The 17,538-nt window shown below is 51.6% G+C and overlaps 1 protein-coding gene across 2 annotated transcripts in view; it reads right to left on the bottom strand.

Annotated features, from left to right (window-relative positions):
* The window catches only part of LOC122369301 (dynein heavy chain, cytoplasmic-like), a 45,648-nt gene that overhangs the window by 5,516 nt on the left and 22,594 nt on the right, over positions 1-17,538 (bottom strand). For both annotated transcript variants that reach the window (XM_043343944.1, XM_043343945.1), the window contains 29 exons: positions 17,390-17,488; positions 16,832-16,968; positions 16,423-16,600; positions 15,900-16,106; positions 15,188-15,556; positions 14,722-14,881; positions 14,309-14,496; positions 13,520-13,678; positions 13,010-13,126; positions 12,460-12,653; positions 11,937-12,198; positions 11,435-11,626; positions 10,971-11,151; positions 10,416-10,660; positions 9,835-10,043; positions 9,302-9,461; positions 8,835-9,036; positions 8,287-8,482; positions 7,922-8,039; positions 7,579-7,686; positions 7,286-7,393; positions 6,631-6,960; positions 6,300-6,464; positions 2,994-3,140; positions 2,463-2,613; positions 1,972-2,183; positions 1,458-1,640; positions 803-1,029; positions 299-458 (listed from right to left, as the gene is read on the bottom strand). In XM_043343944.1, the coding sequence (XP_043199879.1) occupies positions 299-458; positions 803-1,029; positions 1,458-1,640; positions 1,972-2,183; positions 2,463-2,613; positions 2,994-3,140; positions 6,300-6,464; positions 6,631-6,960; positions 7,286-7,393; positions 7,579-7,686; positions 7,922-8,039; positions 8,287-8,482; positions 8,835-9,036; positions 9,302-9,461; positions 9,835-10,043; positions 10,416-10,660; positions 10,971-11,151; positions 11,435-11,626; positions 11,937-12,198; positions 12,460-12,653; positions 13,010-13,126; positions 13,520-13,678; positions 14,309-14,496; positions 14,722-14,881; positions 15,188-15,556; positions 15,900-16,106; positions 16,423-16,600; positions 16,832-16,968; positions 17,390-17,488 (5,364 nt within the window). The remainder of the gene's footprint in view (positions 1-298; positions 459-802; positions 1,030-1,457; positions 1,641-1,971; positions 2,184-2,462; positions 2,614-2,993; positions 3,141-6,299; positions 6,465-6,630; positions 6,961-7,285; positions 7,394-7,578; positions 7,687-7,921; positions 8,040-8,286; positions 8,483-8,834; positions 9,037-9,301; positions 9,462-9,834; positions 10,044-10,415; positions 10,661-10,970; positions 11,152-11,434; positions 11,627-11,936; positions 12,199-12,459; positions 12,654-13,009; positions 13,127-13,519; positions 13,679-14,308; positions 14,497-14,721; positions 14,882-15,187; positions 15,557-15,899; positions 16,107-16,422; positions 16,601-16,831; positions 16,969-17,389; positions 17,489-17,538) is intronic.

The raw sequence follows: 17,538 nt of genomic DNA, 5'->3' as shown, positions 1-17,538 counted from the left end.
AGACTTACTGCTCCGGGGTCTGGGGAAACTGAGCTAATGTAAAGTAGAGAGAGAGGGGCCAGGGGCGGCAGCCGCTTCGGTCAGTCAACTTGGAACACAGGATAACTTTGCATATTCGTGTCATGCCTGATACCTGGCACTGGATACCCTGAAGACGGCTCGGTGACCACAGGCTGAATCTCCCAACTCCGTGGACCGCCCGCTCAATCCAATTACTGTCGTGCCTAACTATGCATCAGTACCTTTTCCCTCACTTAATCCATTAAATACAGTTCCTCTTCCACGTCCCTCAGCGCACCTGAATCATGAGCAGCCGGTGCATGGCCACTGCAGCCGGCGCCGTGACGGTCTCCTCGTTCCAGACGGCCGGTACGCTGAGCTCCGCGGTGGCCGCCTGGAGCCACTCCTGGAACGGAGCCGTGCCCACGTGGTCGGCCAGCTCCGAGAACGCCGGCAGCCTGCGGGGGTGACAGGGCAGTCAGGCTCAGACGGCTTGGTGAAGAGGCTAGATTGATACGGACATCTTTAAGTACATAAATATTCGACGGCATATAATAATTGTTGATCATTCAATATTCCATGATGAAATGATGGGGGCAATTATATGTATGCAGCAGCCCAGTCAACAATTGGCACTTTTATGCAGTGTGCATGCTTTGGAGATCACTTCCCGAATTAACTATTAACTCCTTCCATTCTCCCAGCTCCTTCTACACGCCTTATTCTGCCCTTTCTCTGACCCACTATTATCATCTCATCCTTCCTTTCCTTGCCTCCCTCTCTCCCCGTCCCCGAGTCTCACCGCTGCGCCAGTCGGAGCATGTTCTCGGCCTGCTCGTCAGTCAGTCCGGTCCGGTTGGCCGGCTTCTGCGTCACGATGCCCTCCTTGCCTCGGATCAGGAAGTCGAACTCGGCGTCTAGGTCTCCAGCCGGTCCGGTGGCGCCACGCAGACGGATACGGGCCAGCAGGAGCGCCAGGGTGAGACGGTGCTGGTGGGCCATGCCACGAGCCACGCGGTTGTAGCACACCTGGCGGACGAGTGAGGGTTGGGTTAGTTCCTGATGTTTGTTTGTTTGTTTGTTTGTTTGTTTGTTTGTTTGTTTGTTTGTTTGTTTGTTTGTTGGGGGTTAGGGGTGCGCCGACTGCGAGGTCATTTTGCGCCCATAGTTCCTGATGTCAGGACGTGTGTAGTGTCAAGGGAAGTGAGGTGCCCAAAAAAATATATCCATCCCCTGATCCTTGGTGTGTCTGTAGGGCGCACGGGGTGCAGACTTTACCTGCGAAATTTACACTGCAAGAAAAAGACGCAAGTTAAGTGGAGCTGCCACGGGTTAAACGCTCGTCCGGGCGCAGTGTCCGTCAGTGATCCATGATCAACAGCAACGAATGACTCACCGGCCATCACCGAAGCCCAACTACCACCCAACCCACCATCCTAACCACAGCCACAACTCACGGAGAAGAGTGCCTGTGTGATGATGTTGAGTCTCTCGGCCGAGTCCGTCTTGCCCTCCAGTGCCGGGTTGGTGGCCGGGGTGAGCACACAGCTGAACACATCCAGGAAGAACTGCAGCGAGAATTGGTACAGAAAGTGGATCTGGTGCAGCGACTCCAGCATGAAGTAGATGCTGCTGCACGCCTGTAGGGAGAAGAGAGAGTGGGATGTCAGTCATATGAAACTCGTACCACCTGAACTTCCACTGAGACGAGTTTGCTTTCCAATTGTAACGTTCGTCTTCGATAATTATTAGCTGATTTGTTTCCGTCATAAACAGTTTCGTATCATCGTCTTTAATTCTGTTCGACGTCGTAACATATAAAATTGTATGACGTAATATTCTAGGACTGCACTTACATCTACGTCAGCAGTGGGAAAAAGACTACCACTTATTTCCACCCAACTCCCTAGCGGGCTTTTAGAACGACCAATCTCACAACTTCCCCACATCCATCCACCCGTTCGTGCTCACCTGCGCCAGCGGCATGTACTGGTGCGAGACGGTGTCGATCTCGGCGATCACCTTGTCCGTCTCCTCCACCTTGCTGGTGATCTCGGCCGCCTCCTTCTTCAGCGTCTCCAGCGTGGTGATGACGCTGTCGTCGTCCAGAATCTTACCCTTGGCGTCGTTCAGAGCCTGCAGCAGTGACTTCTCCAGGTGGCGCAGACGCAGGTGGAACTCGCCTGGGGAACGAGCGGGAAAGTCAGCACTGTGTGACAGAAAATCGAGCATCAAACGTCATGTGTAGACGCGGATGTCTTGCAAGGACGGTGGACAGTGTAACATACAAGCATTTTATCCATTTCAATCACCTACAGTTATTTGTAAGCCTCCGTCAGTGATTGGAAGACCCCAAATCCCACAATCAACTGAATCATTGATTGTCTGGCGGTGTTACGTCACTGTTTGGTGGCTCCCGATCCCCCACCAGCCCGGCGCGCCGGCCAGTCCCGCGGACATACCCTGCAGTTTGAGCAGATCGGAGCGTTTCTCGTCGATGTCCGGCCGCTCGGCCTTGAGCACCTGGTTCAGACACTGCGACTGCAGACTGCTGCGGGTTACGGTGAAGTTGACGAACGTCACCCGAGAGCAGATGTCGGCAGGGAACTCCACCTGGGAGTAGAGACGAGTCACAGATCAGGTCAGGTCAGGTCAGCTGGGATTCAGAAGCGATTGGAAACTTTGCCCTAGCAGTGTGGACTAGCGTCAGGCTAATGCTAACTAGAAACGTGTATCAATTGGTACGAGAAGGGAAGAGAAGATTGAGGAGACTATTGCTACCTCAAACTAAAGATGCCATCCCTAACAAATAACGCGTTGCTCCAGTATCCAAGCCAATACCCTTCAACCCCATTCCTCAACAAAACTTTCCCAACTCAATGGTCCCCAAATGGCACCCCTCCCTAGCACACCATTCATATTCTCCATCTAAATAGAAACAGATGATCCCTCCAGCAGGCTCCTTCCTAGTCTACCCTTCTTCCCCTCCGTACCGTCGGGTCCCTGGTCGACAAGAAGATGGTGAATGTGGGCGACAGATCGATATCCTGGTCACCCAGCGTCACCAGTACACGGCCGCCGGTCCGGCGCAGCTCGCGGTTCAGCACAGGGTTCAGAATCGGGTCGTAGTTCTCCACGTCCTGGCGGTACAGAGGTGGGGTCAGACGACTGTGACATTCATCAGAAAAGATGTGAAAACTTTCATCGAGCAATAAAAATTGATAAAGCGGGCTGGATACATAGCACCACTGGCAAGTGGCAGGTCATATCAGCAAATCATTAACACCGTTCCCATCTCAGACAAAAAAAAAAAAAGATTATCGTTACCGTCCACTCCAGACCTGTTAAGGTCAACACAATACAATAAAACGGCTCCAAAACGGCTCCACACTCACAGCTGCATTTAGCCTGACAGTAAAAGAGCTCAATCATTACCTCAATGAGCAACACTGTAAAGCAGTCGATCATGCAGTGGTCCCCATGACTGAAGCACCATCTCCCCATATCAAGAATCAAGAATCAAGGTTGTTTGGGCTCTGGAAGAAGACGTCGAGGTCTATGTTGTAGCCCATTTCTTTTTTGAATCACACGTTTTTCTACATCAGTTTGATTTATCTTGGGTCAGTCTTGTCTGTCTGCCCGATGTTTGTCGTATCTTGACTTAAATTGGTTAGATGTTTTTGCCATCTTGGTGTGAGAGCTTAACAAATTCCATTTATTTATAACTCTTTGTGAGAAAAATCTTCCTCTCTTCAACGTCCGGTGGTGGGGCTTGTACAGTTTGAGGTAATCTCGCTCTGTTCGGTTTCTAACGTTAAATAATTGGGTGAGGTCACACTCGTGGAGCTGATGGAGGATTTTGTGGGTCTCAAGTAAGTCTCCCCGTTCTCTTCTCTCTTCTAGGGTGGTAAGCTTAAGCTGTCTCAGCCGCTCTGGATAATTTAACCCTTGCAGTCCCACAACTCTTCTTGTAGCTGCTCTTTGAACTGTTTCAATCTTCTTGATATTATATTTCTTATATGGAGACCACACTTGGGGACAGAATTCAATGTGAGGGCGAACAAATGTTTTGTATGTGAGATTAAACATTGCCGGCCTCAGCTTTTCAAAGGTTCTCCTTACCATGCCCCAACTGGCATATGCTCGTTGGGTGCATTTGTTGATATGTTTGTTGAACTCGAGCGAGGAGTCAACAATAACACCCAGGTCTCTTTGTTCGTTGGTGTTCTCCAGCTTAGTACCACCGAGCATGTAGACTGGTCTGTCGGACATCATTTGTTTGGTGCCGATTCGAAGGGTCTGGCACTTAGAAGCATTGCAGCATAGTTTCCATTGACGAGACCAGTGCTCAATCTCTTGGAGATCCCCTTGTAAGCGCTCCACATCTTCATGTGACTTGATGTGTCGGTAGATTGTACTGTCATCAGCAAAAATTTGCACCTGGCTAACTATTTGATCCGGCATGTCATTAATAAACAGAAGGAACAGGGTGGGACCGATCACTGAGCCCTGTGGGACGCCACTTGCCACCTTTGCCCAGCTTGAGTGGGCTCCGTTGACTACAACTCTCTGTTTCCTATCGTAGAGGAAGTCTTCAAGCCAGTTAAGCAGCTGACCGCCAATCCCTGATCGGTATAATTTATGACAAAGTCTTGCATGTGGTACGGTGTCAAAAGCTTTTGCAAAGTCTAGATAGACAATGTCTGTAGGTACCTTTTCATCAAGGCTGCGGCTGCAGTCTTCCAAAGTGGAGAGGAGGTTTGTTAAACACGACCTTCCGGAAACAAATCCGTGTTGGCGTGGGTTCAAAATGTTGTTCTGCAAAATATGACTCATTATTTGTTCATTGACGATTCTTTCCATCACTTTACTGCATATGCAGGTTAAACTAATTGGGCGGTAGTTTTGGGCTTCAGTTCTTGATCCCTTCTTATGGACTGCTGTGACGTATGCCATTTTCCATAGACGAGGGACATGTCCAGTGTCCATCGAGTTTTTGAATATGATCCTCAAAGGTACTGCTACATTTTCTGCGAGTTCAGCTAGGAGACGTGGGTGAAGATCATCTGGCCCTGGTGACTTGTAGGACTTAAGCTCTTTCAGTAGCTTGATGATATGTTGAAGAGGCATTTCAACTGAATGTAATTCGGGTACATCTGGATGCCGACAGTGGGTGAAAGGACACATTTGCTCGTCTGACAGTGAGGAGAAGAATTCGTTGGCGTAAATCAAGTCAGAGTCATCTTCTAACGTGAACACATTCTTGAAGTGTTGGTTGAGGGCAGCGGCAGTTTCTTCGTATGTTGATGATGGGGTTCCGTCTGCCTTGGTAACTTGCCCTACTGGCTCTCGAACTTTGTTTTTGGAGTTACAGTACGCATAAAACAGCTTGGGATTAGTTTTGATCTGATGAAAAAGTTTTTCTTCGTGCTTTGCTTTGATGTTACGTAGACCATAATGAGCCTTTTTTCTTGCCGTGATGTATTTCTTTCTATACCTTTCCAACTCTGGTAGCTTTAACCTCTCTGCCCTCATGTAGGCATTCCAAGCACGGTGTTTCTTTGCAATCTTCCTTTTTGCTTCATTGTTAAACCACATTTTATTATTATCTCTGCCCCTACACATCGTTTTCACAGGAACACATTCTTTCCGGATTTGCATTAGGTGTTCAACCAGTAAATCATACTGCTCATCGCTACTTTTGTTTGACAGCATGGCAGTCCAGTTAACTTGGGAAGCCATGTTCCTTGCCTTTTCATAGTCTCCCTTCATGTAGTTCCACACCGTTTTTAGAGGCTGATTATTTTTCAAACATCTGACATCAGGAATAAGTAGGTCTGCTTGTATGACGCCGTGATCGCTTTTGCCGAAGGGAGGTAATACCTCCGCGCCTTCAATGTCATCTGCTCGACTTGTTATCAGTAGGTCCAAAAGACTGGGTTGATTTGATCCCCTTGCTCTGGTAAAGTGCCTGATGTGCTGGTGTAGTCCATTTGTTTGCAATACGTTCAGCACTTCAACTGGTGTGTTGAAACCCTCATTGTTTTTATTCTTAGACGACGAGTCGTTCCACGAAAGTTGGGTCTGGATAAAGGTGTCAAGAACCACCAGAATGCTTTTGGGTATTGTGTACAGAAAACCAAACAGCTGCCGAAGAAATGATGAAATCTTGATAGAATTGATTACCAAAGCCTCAACGTTAACAAACAACCTGTTAATATGTGGTGATTTCTTTCTTTCTTTCATATCTCTCGACACCGTCCTCTTAGAACCCCCATCACTATCCCCGTAATCCGTACCTGGACCAGCAGCGGGTTACCGAAGCGCAGCGCGCTCTCCAGGTTCTTCCGGAAACTGTCGTCCAGGAAACTGGTCTTGGTGATCTTCTTACCGGCGAACTCCTTCATGATGAACTCGGTGGCTTGGCCCGACGGGTCGATGATGAGCGGGTACCGGTTGAAACGCTGCAACGTCACAGGGTCGGTGTTAGCGTGACTCATTCCAGTTCAAGTACTCGACGCTTTCTCTCCTTTTTAGTCCTTGTATAATGATTGACTATCGCATCATAATGTCAACGTCATTCCATCCTTCAACAACCCACCCTGATTCGCTGCCACTGCGCCACCTCACCTCCAGCATGATGGCGTTCTCGGTGCAGAGGTCATCCGTGGGCAGCGAGTTGGCCTGCCAGCGCAGCCTCTCGTCCGGATTACTCAGATATTCGGTCCGCGCCAGGTCTGGTCTGTACTGCACAGCGGCCTGCTGTAGGTGGGCGCACCAGTTACTGAACAGACTCTGTCGGAGCTGCTGGTCGAAGTAGCCGGCGTACGCCAGGAAAGCCGCAGAGAGGAGCACGTCGCCGACGATGGTGAGCATCTGGGAGCGGAACGTCTCGCTGGTGGCCAGCCACCGCTCTCGCTCGATGCTGAGGGACTTGAGCAGCGCCATCGAACGGTCCACCTGCGGAGGAGAGGGGGAGGGAGGTTCAGTGGGGTGAGCGGAACACGATGTCAAATGAAGAACGGAAGAATACCTACGTCAGTGCTAGTTATATCGTAAGAAAACCGAGACGTCTCCTACAAGAAAACTTACGAAAGCATGGCTCGAAAACGATTTCAGGCATGCGCTACTGATACCTAAACCCTATTTCTTTTCAGTCACTTGAATTCCTTTTGAAGCATTTCACACGACAGCTATTAGCTAATTAGACGCGGTCCAGCCACCACCTTTCCAAAAAAAAAAAACGTAATAAGAATCGAATTCGACAGGTCTCCTTCGGACTCACCTTGGCCTGGACGCTCGCCAGGTCGGTTTTGATGGCCTGGGCTTGGGCGATCAGCACGGCGTACTCCTCCTTGTAGCTGGCGATCGAGTGCTCCAGTTTCTCTATCACCTGGTGACGCGAACAAAACAAACTAGTTATGGCGGAGCAAACTCCAGGGTTGCCCCCTCCACACATACACGCATTCATCACACTCGCCTGCTGTGCGCCCACCTAAATCCCGCACCTTGACGTTTCACGCAGACCAGTATTAGTCTCCTGACAACTTCTCGGAGCACTCCGCTCGCAGAACCTACCTTGATGATCTCCTGAGCCTTGTGTTTGTTCTCGTCGGCCTGGGACTCGAGCGACTTGAGCTCGTTCCGCAGCGGGTCCACACGCTTCAGCATGTCGGCGTAGTTGATCTGAAACGACGAATGAAGAGCGACTCAAAGAATCGGCCGATGACTGAGCAAACGTCCATTGAGCAGAGTCCATGCAATGAAAAGTCCGCAGCCCGTATCAGTTTCAAATTAAAACAACTAAGTCGACAGACTTCGTCATCCTAAACCAACGTAAACATCAAACACATAAAAATACGATCACAAGCAAGTCCACACTGTGGAGTGTTATTATACACAGTTCATCTAAGCCTCGTACCTGAGCGATAGCCCACTTGACCATGGGTCCGCACGCCGTCGACGCGTTGTTGATCTTGGCAAAGTTGTAGTCGGGGTTGGAGAGGAACTTCTTACGCATCTTATCCCGGGTGCTGTCACTATAAAAAGAGAAAAACAAACCAATGATCAGCGCAAAAGTTGGTGCTACTTGTCATTACACTCCAATGAAGGCAGATTTAAAACCGGCACTGTTTACAATACCTCCACACTTCATCCACCGTTTGGTTTGATCGCACATTGATTATCTGATAAACTACATAAACTAAAATAGACAAGACATACAGTTTGTTTCTTTATTGGGATTGAGAATCTTAAGACATCCAACTCCAGACAGCGCCAACTCACGTGATGTTCTCAGTGCTGTAGTTGACGATACTCGGGATGAAGCTGTCCTTCATGAGGATGCCTCGGATGGCCTTCCAGTCGGACGTCTCCTCACCGAGGAACAGACAGATGGACTCGAGCGCCAGTCGCACCATTGGTGGAGGAGCGCTCATCGAACGCAGCTCCACCAGGTTCTGTTTCTTGATGGACTTAACAGCTGCACGGCACGAGAGAGGAATTAGTGTCGGGGGGGGGGGGGCGTGCGTGTGGTAGTGAGGGGGAAGACAGACAGCAAAAGCAGTGCGCACAAATTGGCAGACGAAAATTAGCAATTGAATCATAAATGCCGGAAATAGCCACCTCCCCAGACCTGAACGCAGCACAATGAGAGAATATTCAACAATCCCCCATCGGACCCATCAGATCAATGAGAGCGGATTTTCTCGGGACATTGGCTTTTCAAAGCCACCCCATCAATTTGTGTTCACATCAAACTTTTAACCATCACAAGTCAGAGTCCAGTAAGAACGTCGCTCTTCCTCTGTCCGTATCTCTCTCCATGCTCTCACCGTTCTGGGCCTCGATGACGGCTGGCTCGACGCCGGCCAGCTCGGAGACGACGCTCTCGCGTTTGACGGCGATCTCCTTCTCCTGCAGCTCGAGCTGTGCCTGCACCTCCTGCGAGTGCACCTTCTGTCGCTCGGCCTCCTGCTGGTCCAGCACCATCTGCTTCAGCTTCTGGTTGGCAGCCTCGTTCTTCTGGTGCAGCTCCTGTGGGCGGAAAAGGGGGAGCTCGTCAGTTCGGGAGGATGGTGTCATGGGAGTCCGGCCTAGGAAATAGTGGCACTCATATTGTCTCCAAATAGTAACCAAAACTGACAAGGAGCACCAAATCCCCCTTTCCCACTGCCCATAACAGCAGTTTGATACAGTCTGTAGTTTATACCCAAAGTTGCTGATTTGCTTGTTGTCTCCAAGCCCCCCCCCCCCCCCCTCCTGTCCCGTCCCACTGCCTCGCCTCCCAGCCCTGCCGCACCTGCGATTTGACGGCGAGCGACTTCTGCATCTCCTCCACCTGTTCCACGGTCTCTGCGATCTTGTTGAGGCCGACGTTCAGGTGGAGCTGCTGCTCCTCCAGGTCGGCACGCTTCTCGTTGTACAGCTTCACAAAGTGGTTGATGAAGTCCAGGTAGTGGCTGAGGGGTAAGAAAATAATGATAAGTCAGTTGTGAAAAGAAATCTACGAGATAATTAGCGCTGGGTCTCGTTAAGGACACAATATAGAAACTCTACCTGATACACGTCTGCTAAAAACACGTCCCTCATTTCTAACTGCGACTTCTCCTACGATCTTTTTATACAATGAGTTATCTGTCCTTTATTGGGCCTTTCGGACGTGTCGACTACCACCGGTGAGTTAGCTGATGAAAGTGATGCCCAAGTACCTATCTACTAACAAACCTTTCCCCAGCCCCACTAACTGCCGCATGGTGGCGATGGGCCGCGACGATGTAAACACTAAACATGACTCAATTAGGTACGAGTACGATACTTCACTCCTCCACTTACCGCGGTGTGATGGCGGTGGTGCGCTGGCCCCGCTTAGCCAGCCGCTGGTTGGCGCGGTGCAGCGACTGGTGCACGTGCACGAACGCGTTCACGATGGCATCACGGTGTGTGGGCGGGTTCGGCAGCTCGTCGTACGCCACCGGGAAGTAGTCGGGCGGCGACCAGTTGGCACGGTCCAGGTCCACGCGGCTCGTGAACTCACGGCCCACCTGCGGGGAGGAAACAGGTACAAACTGTAATGGCCAGAAAATGACAGCCCCATTTTATTGGCAGATATTTACTACGTATAATTTCTATCGCCATTGCGTACTTGACAAAAAATAAGGAACTAGTGAATGCTGACATAATCCTAACAACTGCTATAAAAATATGTGCCAACAAACAAAACTAGTCCTCTTATTTGAATTCCCAGAGACAAAAGTTTATCCAGCTTTAGCCCAATGCATCCCCATTGCTAGCAAGGCCCATTCTAGCTTGCAGTAGCGACAGCGGAAACCAGCATTGCCTAACGCGGCAGAACCCGACAGAAAATCACGGCAAACACAGACAGTAAAGCCCACCGACACTGTAATCGTGCCCACCTGGAAGAAGGCGCCGTTGCTCCAGTCACCGAACCAGTTGAGTACGCAGCGGTTGAACAGCGCCGGCGAGGTGGCCGCCCGGTCCTTGAGACCCTCCGAGCTCGGGTTCATGGTGAACACCACGTGCAGGTTACGCATCACCTGGCTGGTGAACCACTTGTAGAGCTCCTCATTAGAGTCCAGCATCAGACCGTCTCGCTGCGAGCCCTCCTTGCACTGGGTCATCAGCGCTGACGCCTCGTCACCTGGTGGCAGCAATGACGCACGGAGTTAGTTACAACCAGAAAATGAGCGGCTTTACCGCGCTAAAATGATGTCATCGGTATATTCAAATAACATAGAAAACCTGCCAGCGCTAAGGTTAATTTACGGTGAACCTCAGGCGATGTTAACAGAAATAAGCATCATGAGCTCGAATTGAAAGTGAAACAATACTAGGATCGACGCCGGAATTTCATTCTCTCCCCAGTGCCGCACCAATCAGCGTTAACTTCGGCCTGCCTTCAACATAGGTAACTAAGAACCGCTCATTCTTACGGGGAGGTGCTAACTCACCCTCGAAGAGTCCGGGCACCTCGCCGTTCGCCAGCAGCGTGTTCATCCGCTCCAGGAAGCTCGAGTCCAGCATGTTGCTCTCGTCCAGGATGAAGCAGATCTTCTCACCCTTGCAGCCCGAGCGTCGCAGCACCGTACGCAGGTCCTCGTCAAAGTCCTCGCCCGTGTACTTGTTGTGTACCTGGGGGGGGGTCTCGTCAAACAGGAATTCCGGGGGAGATACATATTGTTTTTCAAGTGCATAATTCAGGGAGTGAAAAGAAATGCGCATATATTTCTAAGATTGGCCCTTTAGCTTGAACAAATTCAAGTTGACCTTAAAAGTTTACGCTGCATATCAAGACCGTCAAGACGTCGTTTCGCCCCTTCGAGTTCAAAATAATGTGGCTTCCGGGAAGCTGAATTTTCAAGCACGCTACATTATATCCACGTCCCCCAACCTCCCCTGTCAATCCCACGCCCACCTTGATCTGGAACACGGACAGTCCGTTCATCCAGGCGACAAATCTGGAGAGCGTGGTCTTCCCGGCGCCGCTGACACCGATCAGCAGCAGGTGGCCCTGCGGCTGCCGGTAGATCCTGTCGATCCGCAGCACGTGATCCAGCACTTCGTTGAACAGCACCAGCGGCACGTCCAGCTCCTCCTCGTAGAACACCTGGGGGGAGGGGTGACGGCATGTTGAGATCCTTGTAGGATGACTGTAGCAAGGGAGGGCTGGAGCCTGGAACCATCACTAACGGCAGGTTCATGCTCCTCTGGCCTCGGCTGTGACACACTGGTGTGCGAAGGTGTGGATCGAGGATGAGGAGGGTCATAACATTTACCGGCAAGTTCAGTTCTTCCTGGTAAAACAAAGGTGTGCGGCGACGGTGGTGAGTACCGGCAGGGAAGATAGAGAAGTTACAAAAAAAAAAAACAAGGCATTGAACAAACCAGATTTTGAACTGTCAATCTACCCAACTGACCTTGAGCCTGGCCTTGACGTAGTCCCTGAGCTCCTCCTGGTCGACGGGCACGTAGTCCTTGGAGAGCCAGTTGGAGTAGAGGATGGGCCGCTTCAGTGCCGCCTCCTTGTTGATGTTGGGGAAGTGTCGCAGCGCCACCTGGTCCACGTGCTCGTTGGTCCAGGTTCGCTCCTCGTCGTGCACCAGTCGGTCCTGGAAGAGGCGCAGCGCCTCGTGCGCCCACAGTCGGACCAGATCCTCCACGGTGGCCGCCTCCATCGGCCTGGGGCGGGGAGACAGACAGTCAAGTCAGAGACCAGACGGGGCGCCAGACAGACAGCGGAGCTGCAGAGATCATACAGCAGTGGTCAAACAGGTTAGCTGAAAGTTGACAAGGATTCGACAGGTTGGACAAAGGGTCGTCTTCAAGTAAGTTAACTCCCTTTTCTTTAGTTTCTTCCTCTTTAATTACCTTCCCTTCCCTCCCTCTCTTCTTTCTTCTTCTCTTTCACTCCCGACCTTCCGCCCTCCCTCTCGCACCCACCTGATGGCCTCACAGATGCCTCGCACCCATCGCGTCATCTCTCGCGGTGAGTAGACGTAGTGCGGCTGCATGTCCTGCGTGAAACGTTGCTGGGAGCGCAGGTAGAACTCGACCATGGCAGATGTTAGCGGCTCGGCGTACGTCTTCAGCGCCGGCTGCATTCGTAGCATGGCCCGGTTGAACGTGCCGTAGATCTAAGGGAGACGATAAGCCAGAGCGGTGAGATGATGCAGGCTGGTGCAATGGAAAGAGTGTGTGATAATAAAGGGCGGAATGATTCGAAAATAAATCTGCCTGCTTGATGAAATTAAGGGTCATGGCAAACCGGGTATTGGGGAGCACGAATAATTTTGTCCTAGTTTCTGTTGCAGTTTCAGGAGCAAGACGATGGGGTTAAATAAGTAGCATATTCAACAGCCAGAAACTGAACATGATTGAACGCAATATGGAGCCAAACAATCTATCCACTCTTCTTCCCAAATGACAGCAGCTCCATCCCATATGAAGACCCCAGATATCACGCTGCGGCAGTACGCGGCGCGTCTCTGACCTGTTTGAGTGACGTCTCTCCGGGGTAGTCGACATACACGACCGGTACGTGGCGCAGCAGTCGGTGGGAGAGTGGCTTCCGTCCCGGGTCCGTCGGCGGGTTACACGCGCCCACAAACTGGATAGAAGAGGGGCGTATAGTTACACGCACATATGGTATTACTGACAGCATGTGATCCAGATAACCAAGTGGCTGACAGTCGAAAGATCCAGTAAACACACCGACTGGTGAACGAAGCAGTCACATCGAAGAAGTCAACATCTCAACAACGATTGAAATCGTTAGGTACCTCCCGTTTAGAGTTAGTTATGTCAAATGACTAAGAAAATATCGTATAGCGCCATTCATCAAATAACAGTGGATCCTCATCTACCAACGCATCATACAAATCCGGCTCAACGGCCAAATCAGAAGCACAGCCTCCCCTTTATTCAGCTGTCAGCAGTCAGCACCAGTGACCCATTTAGGCTACCAGCTCCAACCCTCGTTTCCCTCCCCTCCCTAACTGACCTGGATCCGTTCCAGTCTGATCCAGGTCTGGTCGGAGGTGCGGTAGAAGCCGCCGTGCTCCACCATCTGCCTGAGGAAGCTGATGACGCGCTGCGTGCCGTACTGATCCATATCTGGCAGGTTAATCTCGTCACAGAACACCACCAGCCACTTGCCCAGCTGCGGAGAGGCGAGAGACGTCAGTCGGGTGCGGTCACAGAGGAGGGTGGCTTGGGGAAGGTTAGGACACCACCAGCCACTTGCCCAGCTGTGGGGCGGCAGTGGAGAGTCGGAGAGTCGTCAGTAACAGGCAGGTACGATCAAGGAAAGAGGCAGGATTGGGGCGAGCGAGAACACCACCAGCCACTTGCCCAGCTGTGGGACGGCGGTGGAGAGCCGGGGAGACGTCAGTTTCGGGGCAGCTACGGTCAAAGGGCACAGGAGGGAAGGTTGGGGAGGGTTAGAACACCACCAGCCATTTGCCGAGCTGGGGGACGGCGAGCGACCGTCAGTGGTAGGAATGTTCAGAGGATTACAAGATCGGCCAACCGACCTTTTTGTGTGAAAAAGTCACAGGAAAAATATTGTTTATGAGAATGGATTTAAGATAATTCGTGAAATTTTTAATAGCATGTCAGATTACCCATAAGGGTAAAAAATGACAGGCTGTTAGTGCCAATAATGTTGTAAAAAGGAGACTGCAGAGTTTTATCCGCTAAGTGAACTATTCACTGACTTCATCCAGCCATCCATTTCCTATCCAAATTTTCTCGAAGTCCCTGTCCCTATCCCTCTTCCCACTCTACCCACCAGGATGGGCGACAGGACGACGCCGTTGGGCGTCTTCCTGTACTCGCAGTAGTGGTCAAACGTCTTCAGGAGCAGCTCAGGAGTTGTGGCAGACGAGAAGTTGAGGCCCACCACCTCGAGATCGGGCAGCGCGCGCAGAGCCGAGAACAGCGTCATCGTCTTACCCGAGCCGGGCGGGCCGCACAGCACTGAAAGACGGCGGGTTAGATCGGTCAGAACAGCGTCATCACAGATCAAAGCAGCCACATTTAACCATACCCTTGCCATGAGAGGCATTTTTCAGCAAGGTGAAAACAATGGCGCATTACTCAAAGACTGGGTCGTATTTAAGCCACCCGCCCTTCCATTTAGGTAACATGAAAGCCCTCGCCTTCCACTTAAACAACTCCTCTCGCCTCTCTCTTTCCACGTACCCAGCGGTTTGTGCTCTGCCAGCCAGGTGTAGAGCAGCGCCTCGTGTCGAACGGTGTCCACCGTGGGGATGACCAGGTCGGGCGCCGCCACCATGTGCGTCTCCACCTCGATCTGAGGCACCCGGGCCGACCAGGGCGTCCAGTCGCCCTGCACCGTGATCTGAAAGGGGGAAGGAAGGGAGAAACGTTAGAAATGGGTCAGTTTCGTGAGCAACGGGTCACCAAGGATGATGAAATGGGACAAAATGGCATGAGGCCGGTATCATGAAAGGCCTCTGGTGTAAACTTCTGTATTAGCGTTACAGATGGAGCACGAATAAATAGAGCGAACATAAATTAAGCCAGATTACGACAAATTGCCGTATGTTAACCCACATCTGTCGAACCATCCGCGCTGTCTCACCTCTTACTCAACATTCCAATCACATCCCTGACAGTCTCAGCATTCCACCCAATCCCAGCTCACCTCATAGTCGATGATGCTGCCCGTTCCGGCCGGCAGCGGGATGGTCGTGCTGCCGCGGATAAACTCGCCCAGTTGGTCGCGCGTCTTCAGCTTTCCGTCTCCAGCGAAACTCCAGAGAAGCGCGTGCACCAGCGAGCGGGGCACATACGCCTCCAGTTGGTCGGGTGTCAGCGGGAAGTCGGGGTGCTGCGCGTTGTACTGCAGCAGGTTACGGCACGCCTGGTTTAGCATTGAGAACAGTGAGGAGAGAGCCCGCAGACGAGTGAAGTCCATCACGTGCTCGAGACCGCGTGCGAACTCGAGGCACTTGACGACGAGTCCGTCTGAGGTGAGGTGCTGCTGGAGCAGGGTGGCCACCTCGCGCTGCAGCTGTGGACGAAAGGGAGGCGTCAGTGGCGACGGTGGTGGTGGACAGAGGATGTGCTTGTGGAGGGTAGAGGACAGCCTGCAGTGCGCCACGGGTCTTTATCAAACCCGATTGATTCAAATGTTCGAACAGTCATGACTTGCCACAGACTTTCAGTTATCCGATCGTTCATGCCATCTGGACACACAAGAATGACTAGCATAAGTAATCATATTGCAATCAGTAAGCATATTGGTTTTCACGGCAGAATTAGCCACAGCTATTCAAACCCACCACAGCTGGGATGATTGCCGTACGCCACACATCACTGACTAAAAAATCAACTGCTTCCAACTGGTTCCTCACCTGCAGCGCCGGGCTGACGGCGTCCTCCTTCTCACTGGCCGCCACGGCGGCCGCGCGCCGCTCCTCCTCCCCCTCCTCCAGCGGCACGTGTCTCAGACGCGACAGATAGTTCTCGAAGATCATCTCCGTGGTGAGAACGTCCTCGGAGAACCAGACCATGCCGCAGCGCGACACGGTGGCCGGCGTGGCGTACTGCAGGTCCTGGACCTGGGAATGGCAGCAGAAAACGAGGGTCAAAGGCGGAAAATCACCAAGTAGATCCAGCCTAATTGGAGCGTAGTCACCGAGTGATGGGGATAATTTAAACTTACAATTTACCAGACGTCATAGCTAAGACAAAGCCCACCACTGTCGATTATGATCACAATTAACACCTGCCTTCGTCACCACGCTTTTCTTCCTCAGCACTCCCCAACCGGGCATAAACAAGGACACAAAAGTGATTTGCTTAAGATTGCTCCGGATTTCAACTCCCTGCACCTTATTACATCTCCTGACGACCAGTCGCAGAGTATGTTCTCACCTCGAACATGATGCGGACGTTGGGCGGGATGGAGAGCCGCTCGCCGTTGGGCAGCGTCAGTAGCTTGGTGTTGTCCAGCAGACTGTTGAGGTTCTCCACCCACTCCGGGTCCACGTCGCCGTCAAAGATGATCCACTGACGTTTGTCCAGCTCGCCGCGAACGTTGTCGATGATTTTCCTATGTGTGACAGCGAGTTAAACATCAGCTCTCAGCCCAAGACAGTACGGATGATGAACACAGTTAGACACCGTGGGTCATACTCAGGTATCGTAGTTCAAGACATCAGTCTTCACGATGGCATAAGTAATGATTTATTACGGTGTCTCTACGAAGGTATCCAAGGCGTACGTGTTTCCAGGCGCAGTCTTTCCTCCCCCAGTAAAGCAGTTTGACTATCGCCCAACCCACCTGAGCGTGTGTGTGAAGAGACCGTCGTTCCATTCGCGAGTGTTGGGGTCGAGCACTCCGTACAGCGCCTCCTTGGAGATGGCTTTGGGGTCGATGACGTGAGCCACGCCCTCGACACCCTCCAGTCGCTCCAGGGCCTGGTGAGACGGGCGAACGGGGGTCACACATCGGTCAGAGGTCGATGGAGTTCTTCAAGCGTCTCAAGCAAGACATTCAAAGTTACCAACGGCGCGGGAGACTGCAGCGGAAGGGATGTTTAATTAGAAAGATACGTTACACCGCCACATTTTTATCCTTGTTATTATCTTTGACTTCGCCTGTCAGTCGCCTCAGTTGGCCGGTGTCTCTGTTGGCGATTTTTGTAAATAAACAAATAAATAACCAAATTTGAGTCAGATGATTTCTAGTCTGCGTGAGAAGCTAAACCTGGTATAAAGCAAATGAAACGAAGAGACGCCGAAGCATACTGGTTATCAGCGATCATGCGATACAACTAATTACACACTACTCCAGAGCCCCGCAGCCCACCCGGCTCCACGGCGTGGGCGTTGACGTTACCTTGAGCAGCACGCGCCAGGCGCAGGACTTTCCGCTGCCGCTGGGTCCGACCATCATCAGGCCGTGGTGCAGCTGGGTGATCTGGTACAGCTGCAGCACCTGGATGGAGGCACAAGGGAGAGGTCAGGGTGAGGGTCACGAGAGGTCAT

This window comes from Amphibalanus amphitrite, unplaced genomic scaffold, assembly GCF_019059575.1.
Source record: "Amphibalanus amphitrite isolate SeventyFive unplaced genomic scaffold, NRLGWU_Aamphi_draft 001024F_arrow, whole genome shotgun sequence".
NCBI classification, from domain to species: domain Eukaryota; kingdom Metazoa; phylum Arthropoda; class Thecostraca; order Balanomorpha; family Balanidae; genus Amphibalanus; species Amphibalanus amphitrite.
The sequence above is the reverse complement of the archived record's forward strand: the minus strand, read 5'-3'. Positions and strand labels throughout refer to the sequence as shown.